At 27.9% G+C, this 18,539-nt stretch overlaps 1 protein-coding gene across 3 annotated transcripts in view; it reads left to right on the forward strand.

Annotated features, from left to right (window-relative positions):
• Positions 1 to 15,450, forward strand: part of LOC110282549 (WD repeat-containing protein 76) — a 58,126-nt gene extending 42,676 nt beyond the window's left edge. For all 3 annotated transcript variants that reach the window (XM_087164202.1, XM_087164205.1, XM_087164203.1), the window contains 4 exons: positions 1,642 to 1,695; positions 4,114 to 4,152; positions 7,559 to 7,591; positions 15,050 to 15,450. In XM_087164202.1, coding sequence (XP_087020328.1) covers positions 1,642 to 1,695; positions 4,114 to 4,152; positions 7,559 to 7,591; positions 15,050 to 15,311 — 388 coding nt within the window. In that variant the 3' untranslated portion in view covers positions 15,312 to 15,450. The remainder of the gene's footprint in view (positions 1 to 1,641; positions 1,696 to 4,113; positions 4,153 to 7,558; positions 7,592 to 15,049) is intronic.
• The last annotated feature ends 3,089 nt before the right edge of the window (positions 15,451 to 18,539 follow it).

The raw sequence follows: 18,539 nt of genomic DNA on the forward strand, positions 1-18,539 counted from the left end.
TTGGGGTAAATAATTAATCAAAATTAATGGTTCTCCATAAACCTGGGACAACTGAAAAATTGTCCACGTCTCCTGGACCAGTTATTGATGCAAAAGATTTTTATGCTGGTATGGTTTTTGACTTTCAATTTCAGGTTTTGGTCTGTCCTAAAATAGCCTATTTCAACATAATTGTGAACATAACATATTCTTTGTATTGCTTTTTTTTAAAGTTTTTTTAAATTAAATTTAAAAAGAAAAAAGAAAAACGTTAGAGACATGTAAACAGACCTGTAAATATGAATGGATATTCTAATATCTTTTAATCCTAGATCTGCGGACCATCGACTAATTTTTCTAATTTCCTATTCTGGTGGTATGTTTCAGTTTTTTTGTTTATTCAGAAGAAATAAACTATTCTGGATAATAACATTTTTTTCTTCTTGATTTTGATAGAGATGTTTGCTTGTAAAATTTCAATCACTACTAATAAGTAGTGATCGTATCTGATAGTTTTTTTTCCTTCTGAATAAAAGAGAGAAATGTTATTCATACCTTCAGTTCTTTTGTTTTTCAAATTTGTATAAGTAGCAGACCTATTGTAATATAAAAATGCCGGTATTTGTTTCATGACAATGCAAATAATGCTAGATAAATATGTGTTAATTATAGGTCAATGCAATATTTGCTGTTGGTTCACAGAAAAACTCAAATTATTATGCATCAAAAAGGCTTATTAAAAATTTTTTTTGATTGTCTTTCTTACTTGATGTGTGATATTGTTATAATTGATATTTACTAAGATGTTTTTATTTTATTTGATTGTATTAAAATTTAATTTGTATTGAAAAAAGTATCATAGTTTTAATTACACTTCAGGAATGTTGTTCTTTTTATGAGAAACTTGTTTTGAATTTTTCATTCTTTGCTTTTGAGCAATACTTGCATTAAAAAAATAAAAATAATTCTGTAAAAAATTGTGAACTACTGAAAATAAAAAAAACTATGGAATTCTTTAATAAAATTTTTTCCTTGAAGTCTGAAATTTTTTTATGCTAAAACTGTTATCACAGTTTTAAAAAATATAATCAAAGTTTATGAATAGTTGCTTCCTGTTGTATGCAAATTTAGTGTCTTTACTGAAATATGAAATAAAATTTTTTTTATTCCTGGTTGTCATTTGTTGTACAGTGCTCCAGAAAAAAAATGGTAAAACTATGGAAAATAAAAAAAATTATGGAATTCTTTAATAAAATTTTTTCCTTGAAGTTAAAACTGTTATCACAGTTTTAAAGAATATAATCAAAGTTTATAAATAGTTGCTTCCGTCTGATTTGGTAACTTAAAATATCGGCTGCACAATTTAATTAGTATATTTGAGGTTATTCCTACGGGAACCATTCAATTCGAGTCCTTGTATGTGAAAAAATCGATTATTACAACAAAAATTAATTAGGGTGCTCGTGTTTTTCTCCCGACAATTCAAATTCATTGATTCAACAATTGAACAATCACATTCATTATCAATAATTTCAAATACATGATTTTATTCTCCAAAATAATCACTTAATAAGAAAAGATAGTAAGCAAAACTTTATCTTCATACCTATAATATATATTTAACTGTTAAATGAATCTAATTAATGCTAAATAATTTTTCAGGATTTACGACAGCTCTCATCTAGAAAAAATGCTTAGATTTAAGCAGAAGTTTGAGTAAGTATTTTTATGATTAACAAATTCCTGTTGACTATAAAAACTAAAAACAGTGCATATCACTTCATGCTTTTAAAGAATTAAAGACGGTATCAGTTATTGGGATTTATCTTACTATTTATCTTTATTAACATAGTTTTCCAGTTTTTTTGGTTTTTATCCTGATATTCATGATTTTTGTTTGTATTCAAAACATCCCATTTTTTATGAAAATGAATGCAAATTTTTGAACAAAGGATTCCAAGAATAGAAAAATTTGTATTTTCAAACTAACTTTTTTTTACTTAAGTAATAATGCTTTTAGAAATCATAAAATTATTTAAATCAAACTTTAGGTTTGCTCGCTAATTATAAATATATGATTTTGGCATATAACTTAATCAGCTGGATTCATTGTTTCAAATTATTTTGGAATTCAATCATTTTAAGAATCATCAATTTTATATTATCAAATTTTTGTGATGGATCATGTGCTTATCTATGCACTTGCAGTAACAAACTTTGTTGAGTGGGTTTTTGTAGTTTCACAATTGTTGATTTGTCTTTTTCATCAGATTTTAAAAATGATCGATTCTTATCATATCAGGGAATTTTTAAGTAGTAAATTGAGGTATAATCCACTGAATTACCTTTGAACAAAAATGTTAAGTGGAATATTCACAGTGTTGTCATTTCAAGATTATTGCAACTCTACTTGAAAGTTCTTAAAGGAAGTTTTTAACTCAATCACAAATTTAATTATTGGTATGAGGAAAACCTAATTGACACTTGACAGTATTGACAGTAGACAACTAATTGACAGTAGTGTAAAAGTTTTCTACATGTTGATCTAAAATTATTATGAGTTTTCTGTGCCCAAATAATAAAATTTTGCTGAAACTGTTTAAACTTTCTGACTGATCAAAGTTAACCTGAAATAGTTTATTTTATTATTCTTTTGGGATAAAATTTGCCTTTATTACACAAAACAGTTATTATTTTATATTTTATAACCGTGGTTGTACAGTTAACCCAATTTTTGGGGGGTTTACGACTACTAATGTTCAACATCGTAGCCTTGTAATTGTGAACTCAATGCAGAAGACAGGGAAACTCCTGGATTAGGTATTGGGAGAAATTTGCCTTTGCAGAGGACTTTTTGATGGAACAAAGCCGCATTTCCGTTAAATAAAGAGGAAGACCACGAGAACCTCCCACGGTTAGCCTGACGGCAAGGGAACTCTAACCCATGATCCTTCTACCACTGAGGGTATTTCATGTCATCACTGTAGTGGGTGCAAGCCGGATGCGGAATTTGTATCGACCAGCCATGCTGGGATTCAAACCCAGTTCACCTCATTGGAAGGCGAACGCTCTATCCCCTGAGCCATCACAGCTTAAAACATCTTTTAATAAAAAATATATTGATTTCAATTTGTCATTTGCTCATCTTAAATGTCATGAGTTTTTGAAATATGTTGTCCTGATTTTTTACTTTGACCAAGTGCCAGGTTTGCATAAAGTCAAAGAGTACAATTTGCAAAAATCAGATATTGCCTGATTTTCAAAAATTAAATTCCTTTGTTAATGGTTGAAAGAGGTGACCTCAAATGTGCTATAATTAGTGCAAATAGTATTTTAAATTATGAAATCAGAAATAAAAACATACTATCTCGGATTGAAAATACCCTTATGACAGATTTGGATTTTTGACCATTAAAATATGGGGGTTGCTGCAGTCTGGAAAAGTATATTCATAATAGTTCAGTCAGGAAAAGTTTAAATTGCTTAATGATAATTTCACTTATTATGTATCTTCTCATATTTTTGGAAGTTTTAAAGTGAATTTAAAACTTTTTGAAAAGAAAGAATTATAAAAGTGTATAATAAAGCATCTTTTGTTCAAAAAAAAATACTGTCTTTTGATTTCAAAACACTTTTGTGTGCCACTGGATTAAGGCATGGTAATCTATGTAGTTTAACAATATAGCGGTGTTAGATGGGCATATGTAGCTTAATTTGAAACTCAACAATTTGGAAGATAATGCTTATTCACTTATCTTAAAAATTTGATTGTCAGCAGAAATTTCGTGTCCTGTATCAAAAATCTGTACTTTGTAATTCAATGAAAAGTTTATAATTATATTATCAAATTTTTATTATAATTAATTATATTATTATAATTATTTTTATTATAATTAATATAATTATATCATAATTATAATTATATTACCAAATTCTTTTGTATGCATTTCTGCATACAAAAGAAATGTGTACAAATTGTTAAGAAATTTTTTTATACTAAATTTCTTTTGAATTTTTTAGGGGTTTGGATTCTACAAGCACTTTTAATAACTATTAAACTTCAAAAAATATTAAAAACTTCATGTTTCAATAGCTTATGTGTGCTTATATCTTAATTTGTATTTTTTATTACAGCACTAATCCTGTATTAAATGATATCAAGGTTATACCAAAGTAAGTAGCTTTTCCATTACAAAAACAATCATAGATTAAAATTTTTTCAAATACAATTAATGTTCTATCTAATGATCCCTGTCAACTGAATGAGAATAAATTGTCCTAACTTAATCTTTAAAGTGTTAAAATACATATAATTTTTTTATAAATTTACTCTTAATTGGGATAATTTACTAATAATTATAAAACTTGATTAAATTTTACAAAATGGTGGTAAAATAATTTTGAAAGTTCACAGATTATGAAAGTAGTCAGCATGAGTTGTTTATTATCTGAGTTGTTTATTGTTACTTTTATTTTTATTTAAATCAGAGTTTTCAGCTTTACAAATAAAATGTTTAAAAAAAATTTTTTTTCAAGGATTTTTTATCAGAAATATCAGGAAAACTACAAGAAATCTGCTATATTTGAAATGATGTAAACTTTTTAATAACTTATAATTAAAAAATTTCAAACAATTATTAGAGGAAATAATTATTAAAAAAATTTCATCTTTGAGTGAAATAATCTTTGTTCCCAATATACCTACCCAATGTTCAACTGTATCTAAATAACTATGATCGAGCTAATAATTGAATTTTCTTCTGCTAAGTGCTAATCTTAATTGTTCAAAGGATGAACTTGCACAAGATATTAACTGTTAATTAAATTACAGAATTCGACACAAATGCTAATATTTTTTGTTTAAACATAACTCTATTTCAACAGATTTGTATAATTGACCATGAATGACCACAAAAATAGTCTCAATCTAGAATATTATCATTCTGAAGGTTGAACATTTTAATGTTAATTTCATTTTTGGATGTTTCTCTATCTCTCGAGATCCTTTCGAGTCTAAAAAAAATATTTAGTTCTAATGCCACACGGGCAAGCCTGCTTGGTGAAACTGAGCAAATTTAAGGAAAAGTGTGCGATTATTGTTTTTCAGTGGCGCCATTTATAGCCAAAAATTCGACTTCTGCCACATCATACGTCACACCTGTCTATAAGACGGACCCGTTCATACATCCATACATAATTTTTACCTGAATCAGAGAACGATCGATCTCCAATTCAGTACCCCCAGAGGTATTGATTTGTTACGGGAATATGGAGGACTTTGCGATTCGGCCGGCGGGGTTCGAACCCACAAACTCTTGGACATGGGCCCAGCGCCCTACCGACCAGGCTATCCCGGCCTTCTAAAAAAAAATTTTTTAGAAGTTGTAAATTTGTAATATTTGAAAAATTTGTAAATTTTTTTTTTTAGATAATTTTTTTCTAAAAAAATTACAAACAATAGTAAAACTCGATTATTCAAAGATTGTTTTACGTAAAACTGAATTTTTTTTAGAAATTATTTAATTTAATAATGGTTTGAAAAGTCTTAAATTATAAGTTATGAAATTTTTTACATCATATCTTGCAGGGGCTTATTAGTTGTCCAGATCTTTCTGATTTTTTTGTTAATGTTTTGTTGTTGAACATCCTTTTTTCAACAAAGATAAAAGTGGATTTTGAAATAATCAATTTGAAGAATTGAAAGATTTGAACTTTTAATTCAAGAGATTTTTTTATTTTAATTAATAATGCTAATAACAATTGCAATATTTGATATTTCAAACTTAGGGACCTTCCACTAATTACAAACATGGGTCAGGCATATAGCCTTACCCAAAGTATTAATTGTTTCAAGCTTTTTAGGTAATTCAGGCATCTTATAAATTAAAAATTTTGTCTGCAAATTTTGATCGCGAGGAATCAGGGATCATGCTCTTATTTATTATTTTCAGAGAATGCTTAAGTAAATCTTGTAGGGTAGAATTTTTCATCTGATTTCGTCATTTCTTTTTTCATCTGATTTTTAAAACGATCAATTCCAATCTAGTTAATGATCAGAGAATTTGTAAAAGATGAAGTGAGGAATCATCCACTAAATTACTTTTATGCAAAAATGTTAAGCATTACATTCACTGAGCAGATTATTAAAATCTTGCTCCGAAATTATTTGATAAAAGTTTTATTATTATTATTTGATTTAGTTAGCTGGCCGCGAGTGGATAATTGCCAAATAATGTAGAATTCCGCCAAATTTCTTACAACCATAAAGGGAAATGTTAGTTTGGGGCCACGTGCTCCTTGAATTCATTCAAAACAAAGCACGTTTTCTTTTCTTTCTTGCATCTTAATTTTTGTCTTAAAAAATGATGGAAATTTGGGATTTAGCCAGAACTGAAGAAGATGCAGTCTCTTTTTTATTAAAGAGAAAATTATATTTGTCAAAAAATGCAATATGCGATCAGAAGCATGAAATGAAACTGTCTTGTCTTTTGTGACAGAGTACGTTGATGTGTGGTAACGGCTAACAATATTTGTTTATAGTTGAAAGTTTTCAACTTTTTTTCTATTGACTGTTTTGTCATTCGTTTCGCTGGGCGACTTGGCTTGCGTTTGGTTCACAATTGGCAAGATTTGCACCCGGCTAATGGAAAAGTGCCTCAGTTTTAATTATATATTGGTATGAGGGAATATTAACTAATTGTTACTGGTTAATTTTTTTTCATGTATTGGTCTTAAGTTGTTATGAATTGTTTAGTGCTCCATTAAAAAATTATTCTGGAAACCATTAATAGATCCAGTTTTGAACAATGTAACTCTGAAGCTAAAAATAGCATTTTTTATTATTCTTTTGCAATAAAATGTACTTTTATTATACTTATGTACAACAAATTATACTTTTAAGTTTGTTGTATGCCCCTTTTAAAAGTTGCCTGATAAATGTATACTGCACCAAAAACTATCCTGATTTTTTTTCTCCCCACTTTGAGGTCTGTTAAAATGAATTCAAATGACAAAGTTCGAAATAAATTTTTTATTTGATAATAATTGAATTAGCACTTATAACTTTAATTATTTTTTAAGTTTAAAAAAAATTATATCAAAAACCAGTTATGTTTCAAGCAAAAAAATTTAAAATGCTTTGTAATTTTTAAAATTTTTTCTATAGGTCTAAAAGAATTGAATTTAAATTTAATTGTCAAAACATTGAGGTATACTTAAATTACCTCGAATTGTGATATGTTATAAAAAATTATGTTAGGAAAAAAGTTCTTAAGCAACAACATAATAAACAATAAAACTGCTATAGAAACATGTCAAATGTATTTTAAAACTGAGTACGAGTTAAAATAGCAATTCTAGACATTTAATCTTTTTTTCTAATCTATATTCCTACATGTGACTATTACTTTTCAAGTTTTTGAGTAGAAAGCTATATATTTTTTACTAAAAAATTATGAACTATATCATTTGTTCAAAAATATTTGCTAATGCTGTTAATAATTGGCCACTTGCAATTTTATTGATTACATTTCTATTTATGTAAAAAATAATGAATCTTTTTCTTATTTCTTTATTATAGGAGAACTAAGAAACTAAAATTGAAAACTTCACCGTAAGTCTTTATATGTGTTATATATAAATATATCAGAGATACTAACTTGCTCCGGACAGTGGATAAATATTTTCAAATGATAGTCTTTTAATGTATGATTCTTGGTTTAGTAAATTCGATTTATAGGGTTTATATCCACCACTACTTCTAAGTAATTTAAACTCTTATGTGATAAGCCACTCTGTTACAATGAAGCCATGTATAGCCGTATAAAAAGTTGGCAAAATCTCTTTTATTAAAGTCATACAAATTATTTTATATCATTAAATGGCAACTTGACTTTAACCATCTGATATAATGCTGTCTTGCAGTGTTAAACATTTCTTGACACTAGTTATCCATAGGAGATAGTAAATTTGTTTATGCACCTCCAATGTCAACAATTTTGCAGAAACGTTTTATTGTTCCTGTGACTGACATTGAATTTGTGGACGGAACAAAAATGACCATTGAGATACGTGCCAGCTGACCAAGAGTGTATTGATTGGACATTTGTTGTGTGCATATCCGTCTTTGTACATCGCAAACACTATAAAAATATTGCGGATGAAATGGCAGCAAAATGTACTGTCACACTGAGTTCTGCTGGGAAGATATAAAGTGTGGTTATGATGATTACCTTTAAATTATCTGCATGTTGTGCATTTTTTCTACGTTTTTCCCGTCAGAATTTCTCATAAGCATTTTTCTGTTAGTGAGAAGTCCAAAATATTTACTTCTTTTCCTTCCAATTAATAATTTCAGTCATATTTATTTTATTTATTCACATCTTCGCATTACTCTGATTCAATGTGTTCTTGTAGTGTTGAACACTTATTATATTATTTTTCTAAATGTTATAAATTAGCAGCTCTTTAAACCTTTCTAAGATTTTGTTGAGAGGATGTTAGTATGGTTGTGATGATAACGTTTAAATAATTTGTATATTATTTAATGTTATTTCATATTTTTTCTATCAAAAATAATTTTATTAATTTTTTCGGTTAATAAGAACTTCTAAATCTTTGCTTTTTTCCCAATTAATAATTTCAGTCCTTTTTCCATTTATTAACATCTTCTCTCTACAGTAAAAGTAAAATGAATAAATAAAAATATGAATTAATAAATGAAATGAATAAATAAATTCTTGAATAAATAAAAATATTTCATAGATAGAAGATAATAAGAAATTTATAAAACCTTTTACAAACAAAATGGAAGAAACTAATTTTTTTTTTAAATTGCTTCATTCTGCTTTTAAAATTTTTTGCAGGTTTTTCTAATATATTTGAAAAATCAAAACTTTTCTTTATAAACATAATAAATTTATTTATTATGCGTTTTTTTAGAAATATGAAAAATAAATATAGATATTTTAATAAAATGTTTCATTTTTAGTCCTAGAAGTTTTGTATTAAACTTAAAAGGAATTATTAAGAATGTTTTTCAGTACATTTAAATTTAAAAAATATAATTGTTGCTCGTTGTCCGCTGGGTATTCTAGAATATGTTCTTAGGTAAAGAAAGGTTAGGGAGCCTTGATTTAATGTATTGTATCAATGGAGTAGATAATTGTTTCTTTTTATTAACTCAATGACATTTGCTTTTTGAACGAACCTGAATGTATAATACAAAGTGAAAAATATGTGTTGCCAAGAAAATTTTATTATTTCTCCTTATTTTAGCTTTTGTGGAAGTGTTCCAAAATAGTACAGTAGGGAACCGATTATCCGGAACAATCGGGACCATCGATATTCCGGATAACTGATTTTTCCGGTTTTCTGAATCGCTACAAAATTCCGTTTTTTTATAGTTAAACCCAACTAAAAAATTTTTTTTAAATAATCTTAAAAAGAAGAAAAAACTTAGAGGAGATATTAGGGTAGAGAGAGCTAGTCTATTGTTTGGGCTCTGAAAACTTGTTCCAAGATGGGGGTTTCCATTTTGGCGAAAAATTCATAGCTGGCGGTCGCATCGTACAGGAATATTTTCAAGAGTACTAAAGATTTTTTCTCTCTTTTATTTTATTTTGAATGCTTTCCCAATTTTATTCGTGATTGTAAAAGATAAGCTTTCAAATAAAAATACATTATAGTATGTGTGCTACATTTAGTTATTTACTTTTAATTTCTTAATCTTAAAAAGCTAATAACATATTATTTAAGTATGACTTTGCCAGACAATGAAATAAAAATAATGATTTTTGAATCGAACATACATTTGAAAGCATTTAAAATATAAAGAACTAATTGCAAATGATTATAGGTATTAATTATTTTTGTCAAAGCGTCATAAGAGTTAAATAAAAAAAATAACTAGTTCCTTCAATAGAATTTAAAGAACAGCAAGAAAATAATTGGATATCAATATTTTATTTTAAATTGTTAAAAAAATACCTTATCATTATGTTTTATATTACATTACGGCTTGAACTAAGAAATATATTTTCATTGTCAATCTTTGTTTAAAGAAAATCATCTTATCCATTTGATACAGCAATCTGGCTTGATATGCAAAATATTTTCTCAGTCATTACTTTATAATCTGCAAATTTTAATAAGGAAAAAGAAATAAAATGTAATTTGCAAAGTTAGGAAATACATTTAATTTTTAAAAATACATCATGTCTTTTTTATATTACATTCTGACATGAATTATAAAATATGTTATCAGTGTTATCAGCGATAATAATTTATTTCAACCAATGCATACAATTAAAATTTTAGTGAGTTAACATAACATGATGAAAATATTTAAATTAAAATGCCAAATTTTTGTCTTGTTATTTGTCCCTTTATCTTATTTTTAAAAAAAAGTATTGCGAAATTCCATATAAGAACATACTGTCTACCAGTTGTTTGAAACATTGATAGCTCTCGACAACTACTTGTAATTTTATATTAAAAAAATTCATTGATATTCAAAAAAAGAATGAATCCCTTTTTATTTCTCGAAATCAAAATTAAATACATATAATGATAATAATGAATAGCCACACCTTTTATAATCCTATAACAATTATTTAATAATAGGACCTATTATTAATAATAGTACCTATAATAACCTAGTTAATATTTTCCTCAATAATAAATGTACAGTAATAAATATAAAGCTTCCTAAGTAAATATGAATATCCAAAAATTTTTTCCTATATAATAAAATAATAAGAAATATATTCTTCGGCTTATAAATTTTATTTAATAACGGAATTTCTAAAAGATAATTTTAGTTTTGATCCAAAAAATTATTTTTTGCATGAAATGTATTAAATATATAATTAAATCATTTAATATATATAATTAAATTCGCTTGAAATTATTACAAAAAATTATTTTAATGCATCAATAAAAGTTACAGAGCGAAAATTAAAGCGATCTGTTTGCAAACATTGGCGTGAAAGAAATGCGCCAAATCCGATGCGCGCGCTTTATCAGAAAAGGAGTAAAAATATTAGAATATTTGTATCAATATGAAATTTAATTGTAATGAAAATGCCTATCAATGTTAACTACATTATAATCCATTAATTTAAATAAAAATATAAAAAAATAATTGCTATTTTGCTAGTTAAAGACCAATTAAATTCATTCCATAACTTGGCGTGCTAACATATAAATAGAAAATAAATGTTTATAATTGAATATAAAAGAATAAAAATCTTTCTTGTGAAATGTAAAAGGTCCTCCTTTAATGAATTTTTCGTTGCATCCAAATGCAGAGCAGTATACCACCATTTTTTTTAAATTTTATAGTTAAAAACACAGCTCATCAATTCACCTCCATAGGCAAAGAATGGGGAGAGGGTTTACTGGAGGGAAAATCGTCCAGGAATCACGTGACGATGTTCTTTGCAACGAGGGATGGGGGACTGGTTCTCTCTACCTAAATTACTCCTCTAAGAGAAAAAACGATGAAGTAATACACTAATGATTATTTCCAAAATGATGGTAAGGTAAACATCTTTAAAAAAAGAACGAAAAATCCTAAAATCTTATGAGGAAAAAAATAATTTTTTTTTAAAAAATGGCGTGAAAACTAATCGAATTTCGTTCCGGTTTTTTGGTTTTCCGGATAACGGGTTCTGTACTGTACTATTATTCTATTAGGTTGGTGCATATGAAATGTTAGTCAGATTTTAAAGTGAATATATAAAACTGCATATATTTTTCAAACGCTGTTTATTTAATAAAAATATATACCATTTGCTTCAGTATACTTTTCTCAACAAGATTTAACTGAATAGGTGCTTGTTTTAAAGAAATTCTGAATCTTTAGAATCAATAAACTCTGTTATGGAATTTTTCAGACTCTCTTAATTTTCATTCTGTTTTGCCCTTAAAAACTGTTTTAACACGTTCTCTGCCACTGACGCACTAGCGCGTCAGAGCGGCACCTCCTGGTATGCCGACGACGCGATAGTGTGTCGATCGACTACGATAAGTTATATGCTCTGTGTTTAGTGTGGCTTTAGAAATTGAATGGAGATGTTGTTTCGGTACGTTAGTGGAGCACTATTTTTATTTTATTTTTTGTGGTTGGTTTTCAAAACTTTTTTTGAATTTTTTTATGTGCGTGACTGCCAATATCTGTATATTGTGCTTATTATTTGTAAATATTTTCAGTATTGTTTCATAAATGGTACTACTTATACTTGAATGGTATTCCGTTTTATTCCTTTTAAGCTGCTATTTTATGCAATATGCCAGTAATTTTTGAGAATATTGATCAGACGCGCTGGAGCGTCATTGGCACTCACGAAGACAGGTTGAGTCTGTGTGCCACTGACGCTCCAGAGCGTCGAAAAAAAAAAAGCTCTCTAAGCAGGAAAATATTAAGTTTCTTCGTTTTTTTTAATTTTCCTAGTAAAATATAAGGAAAATTTAAACCATTAAAACCCTGTTTTGTAATCCGGCTTCTGAGGAGGGAAATATTATTCTTAGTGGCAAAGAATGTGTTAAATGCTTAAAAAGTGAAAGTCGGTAAGCAAAACATTAAAAAATAGCTGGGTACTGCAAAATTTTATCGAAAGATCGCTTTCAATGAGGTAAGGTTATAATAATGATGAGCATTAGCTCAATCGATCTAGCTTATTTCACTCAGCTAATATAATGATTTTTCCAATTTTCCTCATCTTTCCAACTATAGAAAAGTGTAGCAATATTGTTGTATAGTCAACTTTCGTTCTAGTAGCAAGTTTCCTTCTAGATACAGTTAGATTTGTCTCTACCTATGCTTTCAGAGCAGCATTTGTATCAGATTTTCTATGTTTTCCATGTGGTTTGTTTTATAGGGAATAATCACTAGTTCAAAGTTTTTCACACCAAGGCTGTATTGTTTATATTTTATGCAGCTTGAGCAGTATTAAGTTTATACTCGTACAAAAAATTACATGAATGTCGGTTGAGTTTATGTCCTTGCAAAATATAAAACAAGTAATAAAATTCTTAACTTTTGAGAAATTCTCTCTTAAAATGCGACTCTGGCATTGGGCAGCATAATTATAAATAAGGTTATGCCAAAAACAGTGAGACAAATACTCTACTGTAAAGTAAATCTGACATTTAATATGTACCGACCTGTATACAGTAAAACCTCAGAACAACGGTCTCTTACGAGATTATTATGACTAATGTTGCTATTTATAATTAAATTATATAAAAAATCATAAACATTATCAAACAATAAAAAGCAATCTTAAACTTTATTTTCCACACAGCAATTGAGTGCAGCTAATTTTCACACTCTTATTCATTTTCAACTATCCTTATTAACTTGATTTTATCTTTTAATATAAGGAATTTTCTTTGTGGTCATTACTCATATTTTGATTATTCATTTACAAAAGATCTTATTCAGATATCCACTCTTCCAGTATCTAGAGCGTTAAGAAAGAAGAAATGAAATTGTTAAACAAATATTGGTTAGATGCATGCATCCATTTCTTATTTTGCACAAGTGCTGGTAATTTCTTTGAACTGCTTGCATTAAAAGCTGACCAATGACGCATTAGGAATAACTGCTCACAGTTAAAACAAGATTCCTGTGTTTCAGCTTATCCACAGAATTATTAAGATTCAACTTATCTGTCATAGGCATAATTGAACAATCAAATTTGATTGACTAATGTATTTTTTTTATATAACCGCTGTTGAACAGCTGATCCAATTTTCGGGCTTACAACTACTATTAATGTTCAAATCCGTAGCCTTGTTATTTTGAACCCAATCCAGAAGACAAAGGAACTCCTGGATCAAGTATGGATGGTGTTTTCAATAGAAATGTAAACAATAACAATCTCGAGCTCGGGACCTACTCTAGTTCCGGTTAAAAAGTTTGCAGCTACTTACTACATGTTATTCTGATAGGCGATGTTTTCAAACGGATAATTTTGTTTTCAGTAAAAGAAGTAAATTATATAATTTCTGAGCTCAAATCTGCCGTCTTTCATAAGATATTAATGTTATTATGTAATTCTGGGGAGTTTGGAGTGAAAATGTGTTTTAGTTATTTTGTTATTTATTATTAAAAAAGGTGACATGGTTGCTAGATTTTGAATAACTCGCTTTTTTGGCAGTCTTGATTTGGCCTCTTTCCATTTGTTTATTACTGTTTGTTCGTGTTGCAAGCTGTGCACCATCTTACGTTAGTGTTAACACTTTTAGTATTGTAAACACAAGTATTGTTAGCATTGTAAACATAAGTAATAAGTAATCAAATACATTGTTTGCAAGAATCTCAAAACACAATGATGCCAAATGGCTTTAAAATACAACTGAAACAGTAACCCGGAAATTTAGGCAGTCCCGAGCTTGCAGCGTTTCCTAGTGTAGAAAACACCATTCATTGGGATGATCTAACCGTCTTCTGATGGATCTAACCGTCATTTGCGTTACATGGAGAGGAAGACAACGAGAACCTCCCACTGTTAGCCTAGCGGCAAGGATACACTAACCCATGATCTGTCTACCACTGAGGATATTTCACATCAGCACTGTGGTCAGTGCAAGCCGGAAGCGGATTCGCATCGACCAGCCGTTGCTGGGATTCAAACTTGGTTCACCTCATTGGAAGGCAAATGTTCTACCCCCTGAGCCATCGCGGCTCAAGACTGTTGTATTGTATGAAGAATGCTTAAGAACTGTTATGATTTGAATGTGATAACAGAGAAGGGGAAATATGTTTAATAATGATCAGATAAAATTATTGCAAACTAATTGGTGAAAAATTAAAAAAAAAGTTGACTGAGATATAGCCTAATACAAAATTCATGCTAGCAACGAGTGACTGTTTATAAATTGCTGTTTTGTGGTAATGTAGAATTTATGGAAGATGTTCGGCACCACAAACATGTAGTCGTTCTTCGGAGGCTGTGGTTGTTAAATATATAATATATTTAAGGAAGGTTTTACTGTAATAATTATGTTTCTTATTTTGTTTTTATTTACAGGCCCATTCTTAATATTTTGTTTTCTTCCTTAGCTATGTCAGCCAGTCAACTTTTTTCACAAGAGCAGACTGGTTGCCTAGATCTGATAGTGCTTTTATTGTGAGTAATAACGTACAGAAGAAAACAATCATCATGGAAAGTAACGATGGAAAGCAAATCAGTAGTTTAAATAATTCAGGAGGAATACTGGTATTTCAGGAAGTTCATCCTGTTCATAATATGCTTGCAGTTTCATTCAATGCATTTAATTATAAATCTAAGATACATTTATATATGAAAGAAATTTGTACATAAAGCATTGAAAATATTTTAAAACTTGGATTCAAATGTTGAAATTGTCTAAAAATGTTGTAATTTATTTATTGTTATTTATGTTCAGAACATTACTTCTTGCGACATTTAAAAATAAATATCACATACTTTTATACATTTATTTATGTATCAATAGAACATCTGATTTTAAAATTAGCTATAAACCGAGGAAGACATGCGCACATCACCTCTGCACATCCTAACAAAAGTATAGGAATTCTTCGCCTGTGTGCCTCTGTCTTACTACTTGCCTCCTTAGTGTGTGGCCTGCCTGATAGTAGTAACTATATGATTTTTTTATTATTTATTTCTTTAAAAAAAAAGATAATTTTAAGTTATAAATATATTTTTCTCAAAGTTCACAACCATAAACATATTTAATAACCGCATATTTAAACTATATAACGTTCATGTAACTATATATTTAAACTATACAGCCACATTCTTTTTATTTCAGTTTTTTTCCCTTTGAAGTTCATGCTTTTAATAAGATGAGAGTAAAAATTTATTTGTTGTGCAAATTAAACTTTCTAACTCTCTTAATGTTTCTTGTTTCAAATGGATATTAATATGTATCTCTTATAATTACGTATTTCCCGAAAGTTTTTTTGAAAAAAATTATGGCTAAAATTTTTTACTTGAAAATAAATAAATTACAGGGTTGGTATGTATGCACCTTAAAAGTGCTTAATCTTGCCTAATTTTATTTTACAAAAATAAGCAAAGATCAGTGCATATTTTTGGACTAAGTGCTTAACATTTATTTTTCTTTTAAAGAAATTGAGCCATCATTATAAATTTTTTTTTTTTGGCTGAAAATTTTCCTTCTTAATACTATCTGGTGCTTTTAGCAAAGAGAGGGTCAATTGTTTACTGTTACAGAACTTGCTGTATCAAATTTAAAGATACCATTTTTTTGCCAGTGGAGCAAATTTTAAACTTAGAATTTTTTTCTGTTTTTTATACTTAAAGCTAATTTTAACAATGATTACCTCTTCTGGTATTACTTTCCTATCGGTGATAAGACAAAAATCCGGGGATTATTTATGTTCTATATCAATAATATTAAGTGCCAAATAATATCAATAGTATTAAGTGCGTTATCAAAATCATTATTTTGTAATGAAATTCTTGAACTTCTATCAATTTTGAGAGAAACATCTTTCAAATTATACGCCTATTTGTATTAGTCCCATGAAAGAAGTATAAATGATGTTTTACTGTATTTAAAAAGCATATGTGAAATTTACTTTTAATGTTAAAGAACAAAAAATAAATTATTTTGGTTATAAAAAATAAATTTTCCATCTTAATCCAAATGATTATTTGAGTTAAATTTTAAAAGAATAGATTTGTTGTCGATTATTTTATGTAACTAAAAAAAGTACATTTAGTTTTTTCTACAAGTAAAAGCAACTAAATCCTGCAAAAATGTGGATATTTTTGTGACTAGTTGCTTTAGAATTATATAAACTAGGTGATTCAGTAGAGTTGTTTCAAATTTAGAAGGGAGATAAGGTATGTCACAAGGATTGGAATTCACAGCATGGGGTGGAGCTTTTCGGCAGTTTCACTTGTTTTCTAATTTCAATATTTTAAACACACTATTATTATAACACATGTATGTCAAATTTTAAGGTTATTACTTTTAGACTTGCTCTATAGTTAATCCTAATCATTTATAGATTTTTTGAAGTATTAATTTTTTTTAAACATAATTAGAAAATGTGCATTATTAGTAAAAATTTTTCTGCCTATTGTTTAAAGTTCTTCATATCTATATATAGATAGATATACATAAAATTAAACCCTATTTTAAATGTATTCAATATAGAATAGCTAATTCTATATTTTAAATTAATAACCACTTTATTCAATTATGTAAAAAAATTATAGTTGATTAAACTTAAGCTATTAACTAGGGGGGGGGGGATTTTTTAGATTTATAAAAAAATTATGTATAAATAAATGTACAGTAAACAAAAATATTTACAAGATTTATATTATTGATTATATTGAACTGATAAAGATGTGTAGAGAATCATTATTTAGTTTTGTATTTTTATAAAGAAAAAAAAATTAATTCATTTTGAGCTAAACATTTTCGTCAAAAGTAAAATGTTATATGCCCTACATTTTATTTTATTTCACAATTCTGAGATTATTGAATTATAAAATTCAATTATTTTTAAATCAAATGAAAAAGATATATAAATTACATTATTTTGAATTGATAAATCTGTATTTGCGAGACGTTAAAGTAATGAAAAGCCCCTCAATTCATACTTCTAAAAATCTTGCCATTAAAAGTTTTTTTTTATTTGCCAAAAAAAATTCCAGAGTACTGAAAATTTTCGTAACAATAGATTATTGATCAATATGCACATTCAAAACTCTTCTCGCTATCGATTGATAGAAAGAAACAAAAAATTTTAAAACAAGTGGAGTTTTGAACAAATAAGGCTTTTAATTATGACAGATTAAACACCTGCATCAAATAAGAGTAACAACGTAATTCGTTACAATAGAAAAATACTAAAAAAAAAAAAAAATAGAAAAGAAATTGATAAGAATACGATTTTCGTTCATATGTATTTAAAATTTGGTTATGATTTTACTTACATACATCTGCTGGCCCACTATTTTTTTAAAATCTATGTTAAATTATATATCCTAAAGGACGTATCATAACATGTTTTTCGTGTTCCCTCTGTGCATATAGCTCTTAGCATATAGCTCTTAAATGGAATCACTAGACAAGTGAATTTAGTTATTTTTATTACTCTTATTGCAGAGGTGGCCAACCTGCGGCTGTTTGATGGATTATTTGTGGCTCTTGATAAATGTACCCGAGTTCCCTTTTAATTTTTGTGATATTATATTTTAAAAAGTTATTATCGTTCCGTATGTGTTTCAAAATGTCTTTTAAATTACTGAGAACAAGTATGAAAGACTAAGTGCAACGTTGTTCAATTCAAGGTGAGTTTTCCATTTCCAAAACAATTGACAAAAAGCATCTGGAGAATTAGAATTAATAGAGATGCAAGAAGATCAAGCTCTACAATTAAAATATAAGTCGACGTTGATTACTGAATTTTGGAAATTTGAACCAGAATCGAAGTATCCTGAATTAAAAAATGCTGATTGTAGAATTAATTCAATATTCGGAACAACGTACTTATGTGAATCATTTTATTCCACTTTAAAATT

This window comes from Parasteatoda tepidariorum, chromosome 5, assembly GCF_982258835.1.
Source record: "Parasteatoda tepidariorum strain Cologne lab strain chromosome 5, Ptep-v5.0, whole genome shotgun sequence".
Classification (NCBI taxonomy): Eukaryota; Metazoa; Arthropoda; class Arachnida; order Araneae; family Theridiidae; genus Parasteatoda; species Parasteatoda tepidariorum.